General features: G+C 39.2%; 1 protein-coding gene across 2 annotated transcripts in view; it reads right to left on the bottom strand.

The window, feature by feature from the left end:
• Positions 1 to 19,723, bottom strand: part of furinb (furin (paired basic amino acid cleaving enzyme) b) — a 101,293-nt gene that overhangs the window by 40,095 nt on the left and 41,475 nt on the right. For both annotated transcript variants that reach the window (XM_087842961.1, XM_087842962.1), the window contains exons 3-6: positions 14,269 to 14,367; positions 5,482 to 5,577; positions 3,734 to 3,862; positions 2,906 to 2,982 (exon numbers count right to left, since the gene is read on the bottom strand). In XM_087842961.1, coding sequence (XP_087699087.1) covers positions 2,906 to 2,982; positions 3,734 to 3,862; positions 5,482 to 5,577; positions 14,269 to 14,367 — 401 coding nt within the window. The remainder of the gene's footprint in view (positions 1 to 2,905; positions 2,983 to 3,733; positions 3,863 to 5,481; positions 5,578 to 14,268; positions 14,368 to 19,723) is intronic.

Raw genomic sequence — 19,723 nt, 5'->3', positions numbered from 1 at the left:
TTTCTTACATGAGTGCATAATTCTAGTTACAGTGGCTGCTGTAGGACAAAAAGCAAATGTAGTCGGCCAGTCTCCTTTTTATCTCATCTGTCCATATGTGTCCACATCTGTTTACCCCGGAGGAAGCTGTAAAACTTTGTGAAAGGAGTCGTTAAGTCAGCGAAACTCACTTCCACCCGATGAGAACAATAGTTGAGTTGTTGGGGATATCCTGAACTTTTCTGTAGCTAACCACTGCTGTTTTTGCCGATGTTAGCTGCTGTCAGTAAAGTGGATTTAACATTGGTTGACTTGGACACTTGGCAAATAAACTCTCATACGATGTGAAAATGTAATCAAACTGTTTATCAGAGAGAATGAGCGCTTTTTAGGACACTTGAGCTCAACATTAGCTTGCATAATGCTGTTTAACTGGCTCAGTGTCAGCTGTCGGGAGACAGGATTGGGTCACATGTCTGATCTGATGACAATAAGTAATTGTGACAATATTAGGGAATAAATAAACAATTTTTATGCACATTTACGTGTGGTACAGTCCTGACTTTGGTTCAGGAGTCGAGGACTGAGGTGAAGATGTTTTCTGTAGATGGTGGTCACGTTGTCTCTTTCCTTTGTGTTTTCACTTCTTTGGTGGAAACCTCTGCGCAGATGATGAAACATAGGTATCACCTTGAATCTGAAGGTGCAGACATGAATTAAAATTTGCCTCCACAGTAGGCGAATGCCTACGAGTTCTCTTCTCCTCCACCTTTGACATTATGTATGTGGCTAGAGAACGGCCACATACATAATGTCAAACCTGATTAGGCTGAAGGATGATGTCCATGTAGGACATTGTTATCAAGTGGTCGAGATGGACTTCAATCATATTACGCATCATATTTGTGAATTATGTTTCATAAAATGTTTTATGTTTTGCAGTGCATAACGTTAGACAACAGTAGTCGTCTCTTTTTTTAATGTCAGTCACATCAAATTTAAAAATGGCATATACATTAACCTTCCTCAGCCTTTACACAATTGATTTAAATGACAGACTGTCCTAACATTTGTGTAACCAGTGTTACCGTGTATCATTATGGGCCCAGCTGGAATTTCATTAGAATCTTTCACAAATACAAAATGTATTAAAACTGTGCTGTGATAAATTTTCATTAAAACTCTCCTTACTCACAGCTGGACTGATAAATATCCATGCCGTTATCAGAATTAATACCCCGATTCCGATAATGACGAACACAAATATTTTATTGATGAAGCACAAATGAATTACTGGCCTTCAACTAAACATGCACTCCCCTCCAAGAATAACTGCCAAGTCAAGACAGAGCATCTCAATAGAAAAAGGCCTGAGATGAGAATTGAAAAATCAGCCTTGCGTGTCATCAGTACAAATGAACTGGCCTCCATGACTCTGGAAAAATGCCTTCCTCTGAGTCTCCTCTGCTTTTTGTTGTCCTATGAATATATTCATATAATCTCCTTGTGAGGGGGTTGTGAGCATTACTCACTGTCAGCCTGCATTGCTTTGTGGAGATTTGCATAACTCATTGGATATAATTTGTCCACAGGTCACTCCAAACACCAAAGCTCCACACTGTAGACACAAAGACACACCCTTGCTATTCATTTTATGCTCAGAAATTGATCCAATGTCAGATAATTACTCTAGCAGCTCTACCGACAGCAGCAGTAGAATGCGCGTAAGTGCAAACCCATGCATTTCATGTTTTTATTATGTTTGGAAAGTATAAGCATGGTGCAGTTTGGGAGCTGTAGTAAGCCAGAGTCAGAGAGCAATCCCCTCCAGTAGTGCTTTGTTCGATCAGCACGACAGAGTGGGATCTACGATACACTGACAGGAAAGGCTGGATTCGCTCTGCATGGCTGCTCAAGCTGTCGGCAAGGACAAGAAACAGGCGTCTGTGCAAAAATTGCAGATGCCAGCCTCTTTCAAGATGAATAAATATTGCAGATGAACAGATCATATTTTGGATGATAACAGAAAAAAAACCCAAGCAAAACTAGACGAACAACAGAAGCTGCTTAAAGAGACAAACGTCAAAGCACCAAAAAGCAACTGTAAAGAAGCAGATCTATTTGAACAGCTTTTAATAATTTCTTTTAAAAAAAACAACAACAACTAAAAAAACATTAAGCCCATTCGGCCTTTCATTCTGACCAACTGTAACTGGAAATACTATGCTTTGAAACAAAACTAACAAAGAAAAACAAACATACAACCACAAAAAGACTTAGTGGCACGAAAAGAGAGAGATTTGAGACAAATCCTGCTGTGGATTTCAGAGCGGGATGCAGCTTCTCATCTGCTCCAGGGGGGATTGGACAAAAGCAGAGGACCATAGCGTTTTGAGAAATGAGGAGAGAGGAGGGGATGAGCGATAAGGATTCATTCTTGCTGACGCTTTAGTGTTCCATCAATAAACTGGGACAAACATGTTTTCATGTGATCACCAAAGACTGGAAGGGAAAAAAATGGTCTGTATTTGTATTTGGGAAGAGCATGAGTCAATGGGGGGCAAGTAAACAAGAGCTGCATTGGCAACAAATAAGTGCTATTTTGGTGGTGCGGCGTTATGGGCTGGATTGATGTTACAGCAACTTGAGTTGTGTGCTGAAACAAGAAAAAAGGGGAACAATCTTTCAAGAGAGTTCAGAATGACTGCACCCGTACTTCCACACTTAAATAATTGGTTTCTGAGTGCAAATGCCTGAGCCAAAAGCACTGGACCCAAAGCGGAATCCACTTTCTTTCTCACCAGTCCCTGATAACTACAGCTTTCAGGGAGCAAAATATAACTAATAAAACAAGAGGTGGAGAGTCTATTCCAAATTATTTAATCACTAAATAAAAATGTATATTTCAAGTTTGCTAGCACATTACCTGTTCTCATTTCGTTGTGTATATCTTGGTTGAGGGTCAGTATCTCCATCATTTACGTCATAGCTGGCCTCAGGGTCCTAAAAGAGAAATAAGAAAAGGTTATGACACCAATCAAGTGATTTTACATTTCTTTTAAAGAGCTTGCTTAATTCTTTTGTCCGTAGTTGTGTAGTGTAATTTGTCTTCTGTGACTAAATGTTTAAAAAAAAAACCCGAAAAGCTGTCGGTTGGACCTTTTGTGTGCACAAGGGTTTTGGATTATTTTGATACAGCGGATAAAACAAAGGAAGTACGAAATTTTAGTGGCTATAATTCTTACTGAATAGCATGAAAATTAAAATACATATCAAAAAGTTGCCCTTTTATCATCACCAGTTTAGTAGACATTTTGTTAACTGGTTCAGTCACCTTTCTCACTCACTATGTATTAATAGACTTCTCTGCATTGAATCATATCTGTTATTAATCTCTGTCTCTCTTCCACAGCATGTCTTTTATCCTGTCTTCCTTCTCTCACCCCAACCGGTTGCAGCAGATGGCCCCGCCCCTCCCTGAGCCTGGTTCTGCCGGAGGTTTTGTCCTGTTAAAAGGGAGTTTTTCCTTCCCACTGTCGCCAAAGTGCTTGCTCATAGGGGGTCATATGATTGTTGGGTTTTTCTCTGTTTCTATGAAGCGCCTTGAGGCAACTTTTGTTGTGATTTGGCGCTATATAAATAAAATTGAATTGAAAATTGAATTGAATTGAATTTCAAAATGCATCGTGTGTTGAGAAGTTTGGGACAAGAACATGTCCGGCTCCACCTCTGCTATTTGAAATTTATGACTTACGTAATTGCTTATGAGGTCGGGATGGTCCTTCTCAATGCCATCATCCAGGATAGTGACCACTACACCTCTTCCTGTGTAGCCCTGAGCCCAGGCTGCTTTTGTATTCAGATCTTGATGTGTTGGGTTGGACTGGAAGAGACAAAGGCTTTTGTTCAGCTGTCAATCTGCCATGACTGACTTTTCCGAGACAAAATGACAGAAAAGGTCTGTCAGTGAAAGAAGGTCCTACATCTTCTGCGAAGACCTTCTCTGCTCCATGTTATTAAAAACAGCATCGCTTGATACACCTGACACCAAGAAGATACGAGGGGAGATCAGAGGTGCTTCATGAACATTTTAAACTCCCATTTTAATGCATCACCCCGGTATGTCTGCCTCCTCAGGATGAGTTGCCCGTTGTGAACATCCTACTGTTGTTTTGCTGTCAGTGAAAAAGAAAGACAAACTGTTGCAGGTCAGGCATCTTGGGTAGAGAGCATTTGCCTCTCGTGCTGAAGAAATAACATTCGGCAGCATTCGAGAGGAGAGGGAGGGAGGCAGACAAAAGGCAGCGGTAAAGCGTGATTTGGAGGAATAAGTGAAAATCTGTACAGCTCGAAGAATGAGGAGAGGTGAGTGCGAGAGCTGACAGAGATGGTTACAAATAAACACAGATATACGGGAACAGAAAGACATTAAGATAATCTCCTCTGCCTCCTTTTCTTTTTCCAGTTTCCCTTTGACTTCACATTGAAGTGCACGTAGCTGAAACTTATGAATACATTAAATACACATTATTAAATTCAGGCAGACACAACTCAATACATCACTTAAGTTTGCCCTAAAGTGACTGTGCTAAATAAACCTTTTATAAAAGAATTCTAAATCCCATAAATTTATTATGCGACCAAAACAGAACTCCGGCACTGGTGGTTTGTGCGTTCAGCTAAACCAGCTTTGTTTATTTGTTTGTTTAAGCCAGAGCTTTGCGATGTATTTGAAATAGGAAAAAAAGGGTTTAAGGCCTGAGACGATTAGAAGTCTAATGCTGAATGGCAGAGGTAGTTCCACAACTTCTATTCATTGGTGATTTATGTCTGGGATAGTCAATGTTGTCATTAATCCGCTGCACTGACAGAGGTTTTATGTAGTTAAAAAAAAAAGGGGGGGGATTAAGGTGAATTGAGGCATCTCTGAGAAAAACTGCGAATAATGAAACAGACATGGAGGCAACATTATATGCTATCGATGCTTCACAGGTGATCTATCCTGACATGTAATTGCACATTCAACTCAACATCGTGGAAGGCACTACATTATATATTTGACTGACAAAAAAAAGTTGCAGGAGGTTAAAATAGGACAGGTAAAGAATAGCCCATAACGGAGCAAAACATCCTATGATTACCGGACCGGCTGTATTTAAATATAAATCTTCTACTTCAACAAAGAATACAGCTTGAAAACAGGCATTCCTACAGGCTGCTACTGAAATGATTGAATACAGAGACGGCTTGAAAATGTAAAGTGGGATTTCAAATGCATATGAGTAGCAGCCACTATATAGTCAGCTGACTGTACACCCACTTTATTTGTTGGTGAAGCCATAGAGATATCTCTTTTAGACAACTAGAACCATGCTACTGAAAATCTCATTATATATGGTATTTATTAAGCATTTTAATTATTCCATTTCCCAATTTTAACATTTTAGTAATAATGTCAAACTAATGAGATAGATGGTAGGAAGCTAAAGGAAGTCTACATACCAGATACCACTGCTTAGGGAAATCAGGATCTGTTAGGTCTTCATACACATCCCTCTTCTTCCTCTTTTTCACCACTTGCTGCTCTGTCCACAGGACCTGGATTGTCAAGGCACACACACGCGTGCACACACGCACAAACGCACACAAACAGCATGCCCACACAAAGCAAACAAGCAAACCCACACGCAAAAAGAAAAAGCACAGTTTACTCAGGTATCCTCACGATATTGTCATTATTAATGTTCTAATTTGAGAAATTGTTGCTGTGTCCCACAGACTGGGGATGTAGAAGAACACGGTCCCAGCTGTGTTCAAAAAGTAATAACTAGAAAGAGAAGCAGAGATGTGAAGAAAATCTAATTTAGTTCATTGCTCAGATGCACAGGGAAGGTGGCTACTGTATCGTGCGCCTGAGCAGGGGTCTTTGAAGTTGGGAGGGCTGCTGGGAAATGCTTAGGCTCAGTAAGTAAGGGTAACAAGTCTTGCTAATATCACACATAGTAAATTTCATATAGTGGTTTTGCTTCAGAAGTTGAAAAAAAACCCCAATGCAACACACAATGTTAACAGGTCACACAGCAAATCAGTTAATGCCATTCAACATTTGGGTTTTCATGCTAACACCCATATATTCTGAACACTGAGTACATGAGTCAGTAGTAAGTTTAAATAGACCCATTTAGGTCAGCAATTTATATTCAAGCCGTGACAAAAAATAATAAAAGGACAGCATTCATATGCTTAACAATGCTTAATCACATTTTAACTTCTATTATGATTGACAAATATTAAAAACAACTATTAAAACAAGGTTAAATTGACTATTCAATTCATTCATTCAATTTCACTATCTGTTAAGCTTTAGAAGATATGTTTCTCTTTTTTTTTTTTTTTTTTGAGTCTATCCATTTAATTAAAAACCCTAAAACAAAACCCAAACAGCCCACCCACCTCCAACAAACATAACCCCATAATTATAAGGGGTTTTGTTTATTTTTATTTTTCTGCAGAGCAGCTTTACCTCACTTACGACAGAAAACACACAAATAAGGAGGAGACCGCTGTCCACACAGTACCTTTTGCAAATGGGGCACTGGGGCATTGCTTTTTGTTTTTTTTGCTATACTTGTGTAACTACACCAAAGTTAACTTTCTTAAAATAAGGACAAAAATACTGAAAATACAATTCAAATACTGACTTAGGCTGAAATTATACTATAGCAGAAGGAATCGATTGAGTGAGCTTACAGCAGAGGTTTATTTTCTACAGCACTTAGAGCAAATGCTGTTCTGCATTATTATTATTGTCAATGATAAATGCATCCTTTGCTGATTTTTTGTTGAAGGTGAAAAAGCCCAAACTCGCTCTATTTGAATGGAGAACACTCAAGTGAAGCGTGACTAAACTTTTGAATTTCCTTTACAATGCAGACTGTCAAAGTACAACTTGCTATTTAACTATTTTAGGCCTTTTCAGTAGATTTTTTTTGCAATCGCTTTGCTGCTCTTGGTGTTGTTTCTAATGGTGAGGCTTCTCTACTTGCTCGACTTCATGATTATATGCTTCTGTAAAGCACGAGGTCTGAAAGAAAATGTGTTGAGTACAGCTGCTGAGGGTGTAAGCTCCAAACCCAGCTGAAAACTTTGCCTTAGAGAATGCAGCCATTAACCTCATTGAAATGACCCTAGACTAATTAACATTTATCTCATTTCATTACATTTATAACTGCACATGTCTGACCTCACCGCACTGCTGCCCACTGCCCGCCACATTATTAACGGAGCAAAATTACCACCCATGATAATCTGCATACAGCCATCGACTACAGGATAAACAGCATTTCATTTATATAGTAAATTGAGTTAGATGACCAAACGCTAAAGCTGACTTCAAACATAATTAATGTAATCTCTTTTGCAAATTGAGCAACATTTTAGCAAGACGACCTCCACTTAATGACTACAAAAAAAAGGTGGAATCAGTTTATTTCTGGAGATTAAGTGATCTTTGGAAATTAAAAAATATACTTCAAGTGTTGGGCAAGGACAAAGACTAGACAAATTCAACCACCTGCACAAAGAAATAATCGAGAAACAAAGAGGAGGTCTCCACAAGGGCTAGCACTGTAATCTGCTTGAGCAATAAACATTTGTTCCATCTCTCGCAGAGTGTCCTGAGGGTTTTCATGTCTGATGACTAAGACGAAGTCATGCTGGAGTTGTTGGCAAAGCAGAAAGAGAGAGAGCAATCAAAAGACACACTGTCCTTTGATCTATAGCTCTGTGGCTCACTTTAAAGAGAAAGAAGGAAAGAAAAAGATACGTTTTGGGACTTTTTCCATTGCTATTTGTATGAATAAATCGAATCAAATAACAATCACCAAGAAATTGATGCCACTAACTACTAAGGCTGGGACACCATGATTATATTCATGAAAAACACATCAACGAGATGGTTAATAAGGAGGGTATTATTCTGTCTGCAGTATGCTTTGGAAAGTTTAGCAGTGAATGTAAACATTCCTAGTTTGTTTAGCAGGAAATCTCACAGGGGGGCTTATAATTTGAAGCTAAATTGAAAATGTCATATTGAGCTCAGGACTGAAATAACTAAAGATTTGTTATTGTGGGGAAACTATCGTGTCAATCAGCCTGCAGGAGGGGTTGCTTGGAGACAGAGCATGCAAATAAACAAAGAAAAAAGAAAAAAAACTGTAACAAATTTCGGGTATCTCATGCATCATTGAGATCCATATATTTCACAAACTATTTAGTCAATAGCCTTTGATGCTCTGTAATTGATTTTACAGACTAGCCATGCTGCACAAGCTCCAATATTATTTCTTGATATGGAATTATTTCACAATAAAAGGTGTCAAAAGCAACAAGAGAAAAACAGACAAGAAAAATATTATTGAAAGTACACTTGTTTACCTTAACTTTTCAATAAAGACAGATATTAAATATACATTTATCTATTTACAGCAGCACTTGTAAGCCTGCAAAGCTGATCTCAGGTTTGCACGCTGATGTGAGAGTCTGATTACCGTGTAAAGGTAGTCTACAGGTATGAAGATCAGCACCTGCTGCTGGGAATTGGACTGTGAGGATGGAATACAATGAACAAACTATCCGGAAGAAACGGCATATGTCACTGGAGCGGGAATGGTACACCACTGGCCAATTTAATAAGGCATCTGTTGTCCTTTATTCCTTAATGCACTATATTACACTGCATTACAGCTGCCCATTTTTACATTTCCTACATGCCTCTGGTAATGCAGCCTGCACACATGAAGGCAGCCTCTGATGCAGTTATCATAAATTACTACAACTAATACCTTTTCTCACGGGTAGAGTGCTGTAAGGTCTTGACCCTACAATGTAAAGTACACAGAGATGACTGTTGTGAATTGGCTCTATATAGATATATATGAATCAAATTTAAATTTATCATTGTCATTGGAGGATTTTGTTATAATTATTACAACATTTTCTCAACCAGCTCTTCTACAATTTCTGCTCTAAAGAGATTTTATCCAGATCCAAGAAGAAATTGAATTTTTTTTAGGCATGTACAGGGTGGACAGGCAAAAGAAGATTGTTTCTGAGTCTTCTAGCTCAGCAACTTCGTTGCCGATTCATGCAGCTCAAGGAAATATTAGCACAGAGGCAGGCTGCTGAAGCTGCTGCAGCTGCTGTGCCAGGGACTGTAAAGACAACGCAGTGCCAGGTGCAAGAGAGCTGCAGCAGGAATCGCAGCAGGTTTACCTGTGCAACATGTCAGAAATTCACCTGTGCCAAATGCAGGGATGATGGACACTGGGTCTGCAAACGCTGTAAAGTCTGAAACACACCCATATATTGTGAATGTGTGTCTTTTGTATGTAGGTTGTAACACAGAGGTTTGGCCTGCCTTGGATCTGAGTAAACAAATGCCAATGTTGCGCACACGCACGCATGCACGCACGCACGCACGCACGCACGCACGCACGCACAGCAAATCTGCATTTATTTGTCCCACAAGTGGAAAATCTACATTGTCATTGCAAAAAAGTAGACAGTGCAAGACAAAAGCAGCTAAATAAAAACTGTACAAAGAGCACGGTATAGAAAGTGCACTATACAAACAATCTGGAAACATAAATATGGACACGTGTATTCAAAAATATTGGTGTGACAAGGATTGACAAGAACTAATATTGCATATGAGAAATATTGCACATAGAAACTAACATGGTGTATTGTACGCTGCAGGTAAGGAAGGAAAGACCTGAATCTCTCATGGTTGGGGGTTGGGGGAGGGTGTCTTTGCACAACAAAAGCAGGAGAACAATGGAGCTGAAGACCTGTGAAAATCTCAGCGGGGTGCGTAGAGGTGTTAGGGTCGGGGGAATTTACGCAAATTTGCGAAGGGCTAGTAAATCTAGTAGTAGGGACTTGCACCAGGGAAAAAAAGGCTCAGCAATTCTAGTGTTACAGATTTAATAATAATAATAATAATAATAATAATAATAATGGATTGGATTTATATAGCGCTTTTCAAGGCACCCAAAGCGCTTTACAATGCCACTTTAACTGAATTTCTTTCCTTTTTGAAAATGGGGCTTTATTAATTTTTCTTTATTAAAAGGATCAGAAAATAAGAATCTGAAATAACATTCATAATAAGATAAGATGGCACATACGCACTGCCTTTATGGTCTATGCCCTGCATAAACCAATGTACTTATGTGAATAGTCAGGCCCGAAAGGCCACTCTGAGTCACGAAAAACCCTGCATTAACAAGCACTGTCTGTATATCCAAGGCTTCAGACACTGAAAGCATATTCCTTTCTGCAGCTTTAGTGTTGTCTCAACAATAAAAAGATCAGTGAGCCAGACGTTACGACGAGCATGGTTTATTTTGAGGTGATTACACACATATTGCGCTGGTGCTGTAAATCAATGATGGCTTCTTCAAGGGTCTGGAAGATAATATCGAGGAATATTCACGACATGATGGACAGAAAACAGATATTCTTCATCTTGTTTGATTGTCTTGTGAATTATTGGATCACTTTATTTTTTCCAAGCCTTTGAAAAAGATTAAAATGAAACATTATAAGGAGGAGGAATCGCACTGTCTTGAAAATAATCAGTCATGGCCCCGACAAAGGCATTTTTTTCCCCCACCTTCTTGTTCCTCTTGTGACTCATACTTAAACATTTACGTCAGTAGCAACCAGTGGGCTTGGGGCTGAATGCCAAGCTTGGTAAGTCATGAGTTCACTACTGAGAGGCAGACTAATGTATTATTGGTTTTGGTCTCCTAACGGGATTTGTTGACAATAATAAATGCAGAATTTTGTCAGCCTCATCCAATATGGCCTCTTATAGCAACTAAAAATCCAGCATACTTTTACAGCCAGAGTGAAACTTTCTAGTAAAACTGTACGAGAGACAGATGTAGTTTAAATTCCAGCCAGGACACTGTGCATCCTGCCTTACACTACTGTTCATAAGAAACCCAACAGTAGCCACCCCAAGCAAATCAATTCTTTCCCTCAGAAAGATGATACGGGGTGTGGAGAGGAGATGACAAACAACTCTCGCAAGCATTACGGTGTGAGCTTATGCAGCTGCCAGTGTCATCATGCCACTGCGTGATTATTCAGAAGGCATGGTGATAAGCACGTTAGCTCCACAGAGCTGAGGAAAAGAGACAATGGAGGTAATGTGAGTTACAGCTGCTGGATTACAGAGAGGAAACACTGTAACGAGCTCAAAGCTCAGCAATGACTAATCCAAATCCAACCATTGTCTTTTGATTGATTTATTTATTTATTTATTTGAAAAACAGGTAAAACAAAAACCTTTACTGTTCTTTATTTTTTCCAGAGATCAGATGGTCTTACAGAACCATATGATTACACAAATGCACTTAAACAAAAACACAAAAACAAACCTACTCACTTATGCTTCTGTGGCATGTTTTTGGCAGTGGTCATGCTTTGCCTGAGGTTTGCTCTGGTTGTGTGGGTGGTTGGGCAACCTAGGGACGAGTTGTTGTGCCTGAGCCAGAAACCTGCTGCCCTTAATAGCTGCAGGTTCAAGTGCTGCGTTAACTTGAACTACTGACCTTCCAACTAAGATGAACTCGAGATGGAATCTCCTTTGTCAAAAATATCTTTATAATAGGCAAGGCTGTAATTCTTAGGCTTTGACGTCAAGGCAGCAGTTTTAAAGTGCAGATTGGTTTTTCTCTCATTTGGTAACAGCAAAAAGCCCACAGAGAACATAATACACCTCAGTGTCCACTTATTAGGAACATATCAACTTTCTATTGACAGATTCTCACTTGGGTTTTAATGTTGCTCGGTCCCTTCTGCACCCAAAATCCAATATTACACATCATTAAATCTTCCTCAGTAACAATAATAAAACCCTTGTTTCTGCCACTGCCTGTGCTAAATTTACTTAATTGTGTGTGTTTTGTTTTTGTTTTTTTTAGATTTGAAAACGATGTTTTATGAATTTGAGAGCCACAGTACCGATATCTGCTCAGCAACCAGATTCCCTGGAACCCATATGCTCTCAGAGACTTGTTGTCATCCACTTACCCCAACCCCTGATGCCACTGGCCTCAGTGCACGTCACCATATCCCACTAATGATGTCTTGGGGCCTCAGAGCTTGTCAGACCACATCAGTCCTTTCCTCGGCCGGAACGACTTGGACTCAGGAAAGCTACAGATTAGTCCTTGGGTTGCACTTGGCAAAACTACCTTGCTATAGATGTTCTCACTTGGTAACTGCCTACGTTTTAGCACCAGTCCGGCAGCTCTGAAGATGCTTTTAAAGCAGCAATTACCTCAGCTGCCTCCCTTGTTTCCAGTGTAAACACTGCAGCAACAAACTCTTTTAGCAGTAAGACTGAAAATAGGAGAACTGTAAAGCAGACATTTGCACAGATGCAGTACTTCTGTTGGTCCCTGAAATGTGAAGTACTTGATTTTTTAGAAGCTACTAAACATTCTGAGAAATATTTTTAATGTAGAGAAGTCAAATGACATTATGTACGGCAGATTTAGCCATAGTTTTACTATAAATTCCCATGTATACAGATGGGGTTTTATTCAAACAGGTTTTGCCGCAGAATTCACACTACTATACTACAGACTTCACACCAGCTTACTGCAAGCCTTCATCCAGGGTTTATTCTAATATACAAAAGCTGAAAATGTTAATTTAAATAATTCCTATTTCACACATATAAAAATAGATTTAAAAGGAAACGTTTAATAAAAGAAGTGTTATGATCTAATATGGTTTCACCTCTTTAGGTGACAGTCATCTACTTATGTCCACTTGATAATGGTAACTGCACATTTCTCTTTTCTACATTTTTAGAATAAACTGTAGCATATCAGCACTTTAACACTCAGTTCTTTCCTCCACACAAACTAAAGAAGACGATATCTGCTGTGTTTGCTTAAACATCTCCCGTAGGTTTGCGTTTCCCCTCTAAGTGCTGTTTGTTTTTTGTATGTGTTTTCTTACAGGTACATTATTTGGTGACCCAGTGTGTTTTTCTACTCATGCTCTGTTCCTTTATTTGTATTGTTTCTCCTATTTTCTCTCCTTTTTTCCCTTTTCCTGCCAAGATAGGTTAAAAAAAAATAGGATAACCCAAATCTGAATTTTCTTAAATGCTTGCAGCATTAGTAAATATCTCTTTGCCTTCAGAAGGCAGTGCTGTAATGATCTCTAAATGTCATATCTAATTAGCATTTCATGCTTAAAGAAAAGCATTTCACATTTTTGCAAGTATTATTTTCTCTGTAACTGATGTGCTTTGATCTGTGGGCTGCAGATGCAAATTCTGCTATAATAAAGAGCGAGATATAAGGTTTGTAATGTGAATCAGTGTTTTCTAACATCAACCGACAACTTTGTTTCTAGCCAGAACATAAACATTAACAGGGAAAAAGCAAAAGCGCATTTGGGGTTTTTTTTTTATTGGTTAGTAGATGCTGTTTTATTGTTCAGGAACAGTAAAAATACACAGCGGTCTGGTGATATGATGCTGCTTATTTCATAATCTGTGAAAAGGAGAAGAAAAAAATCTCCCAATTTTGGCACTTTTGTTTTTATATGTGGTGCACAGAAAGTTTGATTTTGTGAAACAATTTAAAAATGGTGGTTGATATCGGGTAAATATCACATCTATATATGATAAATGACTTTTATATAACGCTTTTGTGCTCGAGCACTCAAAGCACTTTAGAAAAAAGAGGCCTCCTTCACTATTCACACCCATTCACATAAGCACCTTTACTATGCTCAAGTGTTTTCCATCTAGCATTCAACCACATGCATCGGTTCAATATCTTGCCCAAGAATACTTTGCCATGCAGACTGGAGCAGCCAGGGATCGACACACCAGCCTTCCGATTAGTAGATGCCCCACAAATGTGATTTTTAACTATATAAAAATGGCATTTACGTTTTAAATGAAAATATTTATTAGAAAAGAAAAAAAAACTACTGAAAATGCTCAGCTAATAACAGACTCTCCCAGCTGTTGTGCTGGGTGGTTTTGCATATTTACAGCTACTTTGGATTGGGTCAGGGGACAGATGGAAGGGACCGGTGCAAAGACTTTGACAAGCTGTCACTGATTCTGACATCCCTTTTCTCTCGTGATATACCCACTCTCTTTGTGCAATCCAATCTGTCTTTTGGCCTTTTGTTGCCAACATGAAGTGCTACAATAAGCTGCGCGAGTGCTGACAACAGTCTTACCTGTGGTTCTTTCTGCAGTCTGATGTGCATCCTCTTGTGGCCAGACAAAGCTCTCTTCTCCACGGCGTGATGCCTGAAGTGATAATAATCTCCAAAAACCTACACCGACACATAGGGGAAACGCAATCAGTTCACCTGCAGCAACAGGATGGCCAAATAACACTCTGTGCTCACCAAGGCATTCATGTGCACACGAGTAAAAGTGCAGGATAGTGTTCAAATCGAAATCTGAGAACAGGCTCACTCTTTTCCATCTTTAAGATTAAATAAAGATTTGTTACTTCACTGAGTTGTAGAAATGTGAAGATTTTTTGAAAGATTACACAAAACAAACAATATTTCATCAACAGTCATAATGCATGACATGAACTTTAGGCACAGAAGTCCTCTAAACACCACAAAAGAATTTTAGTCCAGTGCCCTAGAGATCTGTGTTTTATTCGTTACATAACTTACATGTTACAATTTCTTTAGCCAGTATAGTTTTAGAGACCTGCCTAATCCTTTATTACATTGCAGCTTTTGAGAAAAAATGATAAAAGATGATACATAGACAGACACACACACACACAATAAATCAAGAGCAACAGAGAACAGAGATTAATCGGGAAGTGAGGTGAAGAAACTTCAGCTCTATAGATGTCAGACACAGAAGTGTACCAGGAAAGCACCTGCCCTAAGACATCAATTACAGAACCACAGATGGACACTATCAAAAGTGATTAGGCACATCCATTAGAGGTTGAGTCACTTCAGAGCTATTCTGAAGCATTCCTCCTACTGCTCTTATTGTTCCCCCACACGTCCTGCTCATAAAGAAGCTTTTAAGGACAAGTGACTGGGTGGCAACAAACTGGCCTAAAACCTCTGGGGATGCGTGCTTTTCATCAGCCTCACTTTGAAGCAACACACAGAACAACCTCATCCTGTCCTTGTAATGTCAAAAGCAGCTGACCAAAGACTGAGATAGAGACTAATTAACAAGGACGCCCAGAGATAAGTGTGCAGTAAAAGACAAAAATAAACAGCCCGGTCCCTCTTCACATGGGTTTTCACAAGAGAGCTACCTCCATTTGAAGAGGAAACATTGCAATCTGTATAGTAGTGCCACCGGGGACTGGCTCACCTTCACAAGCCCAGTGGAGCAGAGGAAGAGAGAGGGGAGAGAAGGGGAGTGTGTGTGTGTGTGTGTGTGTGTGTGTGTGGGGAGGGATAACGGAGGGACGCAAGGGGTGGGAGATGCAGGGTTTGACAGGTCGACCAGGCAGGATGGATGTTTATGAGGAGGGAGAAGAGCAGACGCAGCAGGATGGAAGGCTCTCCTGGGGCTGCAGGCTGATTCTGCAGGCAGGCTGTCTGCGGGCCGTCCAGACTGGAGGCTGGACTCTAAGCTCCAGAGCTTAGAGTCTGGCAGCAGTGAAATAAAGCTGCCAGCCTAGCTCCAGCCAATTTGACTTCGTCAAATATTTGTAATTAAGATTTGCTTTTATATCACTTGCTGTGATAAATTTCACATAAACTGAGCGACGCTCAGTCTTAAATTACTCAGTGTTATGCAAAATTGATCTTTTCTTTTGAGTTCACGCCGCATGCAATTATGTGTAGAAAAGATATAAGAAGCGTAAGGCTGATTTGTGAGGAGAAAGCTACCCAATAAGACATTCCCACAAATACACAGTTAATGGAAAAAAATTATTTATTTTTTCCTGAAAGATTCATTAGAGTTTTCACAATTGAACTTGTATTCACAACATGAGGTTCAAAAATGTGGTGATGCAACTAGAAGAGGCCATCATTAGGCCGAACAAAAAAGTGGGGAGAGAAAAAAAAAAAAAAAAAAAATCACACTCCTCAACCTTCCTGGGAAAGTCAAGGCCCGGGTGCTGGAAAGCAGAGTCCGTCTGTTAGTCGAACCTCAGATAAAGGAGGAACAATGCAGGTTTTTGTCCCAGCTGCGGACTCTTTACCCTCTTGACGATACTTGAGGGTGCATGGGAGTTTGCCCAAACAGTCTACATGCGTCTTGTGGACTTGAAGAAGGCAATCGATCATCTCCCTCCGAGTAATCTCTCTGAGGTGCTTCAATAGTGTGGGATTGTCTGGCCTGTTGCTACGAGCCATTTGATCTTTATACAACAACTGCAAAAACTTGGTCCGAATAGCCGGCAATAAGTCGGACTCGTTCCCGGTGGGAGATAGACTCAGGGTCTTAAGTTTTAATGCAATACTTCTGGGAGAATGAATTACAGATAAAAGTCTGCACTTCAAACTTGTCGTGATTGTTTGATTTAAAATCCACTGTGGTGGTGTACAGAGGCAAAGGCAATAATTATTTAATATATATGTTTAAAAAAAGTAAAAGTGTACAGAAAGATAAATTTAATAATAATAATAATAAACTTTATTTATAAAGCACACTTAAAAACCAAGGGTATGCCAAGGTGCTTAACAAGTAAGATAGAGAATAGGAGGAGGATAATAGAAATAGAACCAAAGCAAGTACTCAGTGTGCAAGCAGGTAGCTGTCACTGATACATAGGAAAGCAACAGGTACAGAGCAAACAAGAATTTAAATGAGCATAAAAGTGCATGATATAAAATCATAAAAGAAATATTAACTAGAGGGAAAGGCAAGATTGAATAAGTGGGTTTTTAGTCGTGATTTGAACAGTGCAATAGAATCAGATGCACGGAGGTCGAGAGGAAGGGTATTCCACAGTACCGGGGCGGCCAAAGCAAACGCACGGTCAACCCGGGACTTCAGCCGAGATCTGGGTTGGATCAGAAGTAGTTGAGTGGCAGATCTGAGTGTTCTAGCAGGAGTATGTGATTTGAGAAGTTCACTAAGATAACTTGGCGCTAATTTATTAATAGTTTTGAATGTAAGGAGTAATATTTTAAATTGAATACGGTACTTTATGGGCAGCCAATGCAAGCTAGCTAGAACAGGAGTAATAGGGCAAAATTTCCTGGTACCAGTCAAGAGGCGGGCTGCTGCATTTTGGACTGTTTGCAGTCTAAGAAGAAGAGAAGAGGGAAGACCGTAGTACAAGGAGTTACAATAATCCAACCTGGAGGTCACAAAAGCGTGAATAAGCTTCTCCAGGTCCTCATGTGGAACATAATGCCTAGCCTTAGAGATAAGGCGCAGTTGGTGGAAGCTAGATCTCACTACAGCAGACACTTGCTTATTAATTTATATTATATTAATATATTAATATTAATTTATATTAATATATTTAAAAATCCTGTTGTTAACAATATAGTTGCAGAGGTCATGATGACTCTGATTTTATTATATTTTTATTACAGTCGAGGACTAACCTTACAATCGCCATGCCTCAAAAGCAACGGCAAAGCTAAAAATGGCAAAAAAAAGCCTCTGAATAATACAAGATCGAGGTGTGATGAAAGATGTGCCCGAAGAAATTAATGAGACCCACTTTCACATTGATTGTGACAGGGCAGAAAGCTAATCTGTGCTGCACTTGGGTGGCTTTTCTGTGGGCAAACCTATTTTCGAGAGTGCTGATGTCCTCATTTAGACCACGAGTCTTCGGTTCTTGGGAAATTGAGATGGAGACGGAAATGTTGGTGTAGCTGCCTGTGATTGCAACCGAGTCATACCTCTTCAAAGCATGCACTCGAGTAAATCACATGGGGTTTGTGTGTGTGTGTGTGTGTGTGTGTGTTAGCAATAATAATTGAGAGCACTGTAGGTCATTAGTCACCCTGACACTAAGCTCAGAGTCTCTATTAGAGGCACACTGCCCTTTACACTCCTCACTGGGCAGTGCAAGAAGTTCCTTTCTCATGCATTTCTTACTTTAGGTGTTTCACTCCTTTTTCCATGGTTTCTAAAACTCTGTGTAGCTTGAAGAAACTCTGTATCTGTACACTGCATATAACTAAAACGACTCAAAGAGCAGCAAACAATTACATTTCTCTTATCAGTTACTCTACCCATTGGTTCAATTCAATTCAATTCAATTCAATTTTATTTATATAGCGCCAAATCACAACAAAAGTCGCCTCAAGGCGGTTCATCAAGTAATTCTCTCAATTCCAAGATGAAGCAAGATAATATCTACGAATGCCATATTTTGTCTTATTGTAAATATTCATGCAAATGTATTATATTTGTTCATAAAAGAAAGTTCATAGCACATACTGTGCTAGCACATAGGCAGTTTTTGGTCCACACAAAAGAATATTGTGAAACGATATGTGAGAGAACAGAGAGAAAACATTGCAAATTTATGACTTTAAGACATGCCCAAAGGGCTTTCTTTGCTTGAATCTTAACCTGCACATCAAACTGGAAAAAACATCGCCTACTTCAGAAATATTTTTCCCAGAGTCATGAACATAGAGAAACTACAGCAAGTATAAGGTATAAATGTAAGACAGCTTAGTTGACATCAGCAAAAACGTTGTACTTTAATAAATGTGATTAGTAGGACATTATACAAGCACCAAGGACAAACCAACAAAAGCCCCTAATGGAGCTTAAAGGTCTTATAACGGAGTCTTGATGAATCTAAAGACGATGGTGAAGTTATACTGAGAAAATCTGAGTTCAACACTGAATAGAGGCTTTTCTTATGAATGGGAACTCTATGTAGTCAGATTTCAAAAGAAATTTTTTTCCAGTAAAAAGCATGTTGAGAACAAATTGATATTGGAAATGGCTGATCACACAAAACCCTTGCAAAGTTCAATTTATTAATTTATTTAGCTAAACAAAACCAATAGTGTTGGGGCTATAATGAATTGCAACGTCTTCAATCAGATCTAGCGACTGGGTGAGAGCCATAAATGTACAGAAAATCCATCTAATCGTCACTTAGATCTGTTGGGGACCCAAAGTTTAGAGTGGTGGTTCTGAAGCTGTGTGGCGGGCTCTCTGAAGGCCTGTAAAAACAAGTGCAATGTGCAACACCATATTTTTCCTCCCCAGTCCACGTTAAAGTCCACTCTGTTACACTAACATTCCAGTTTTGGGAACCTGAAACATCTAAAGTCTTCAAGTGTGTTCAATAAAGAATACAAAGGCAAAAAAAACTACTTCTTAAATTACTTCATTTTAAAATAACTTAAAATTATTGACCACTAATGGAATTGCAGAGTGGATGCAGATATTATATCAGATATATATATATGAAGGACAAATGATTGGACTAATTAATTATTCAGGGATGTATTACACTCACTCACTCTGGATAAGCTTCATGATGAAATCAGCCTCTTTTTCTGCATTATGCAGTTTGATAAACAGCCTACAGGATATGCTGATACTGACATAACTGTTAATGTTTAATTTAAAAGCTTAAAGGTCTGGCTTATCTTAGTAAATCTTAGCAGATAGCAAGGCCATTCATTTTGGATTAATTCACTTAGAAAATACCTCCTGAAATACAAACTTGTGATAAGAACGAATTAAAAAGCACAGAGA

This window comes from Neolamprologus brichardi, chromosome 7 (genome assembly GCF_056152115.1).
Source record: "Neolamprologus brichardi isolate AB-2024 chromosome 7, ASM5615211v1, whole genome shotgun sequence".
Taxonomy (NCBI): domain Eukaryota; kingdom Metazoa; phylum Chordata; class Actinopteri; order Cichliformes; family Cichlidae; genus Neolamprologus; species Neolamprologus brichardi.
Note: the sequence above shows the minus strand (reverse complement) of the source record. Positions and strands in the feature narration are given on the sequence as shown.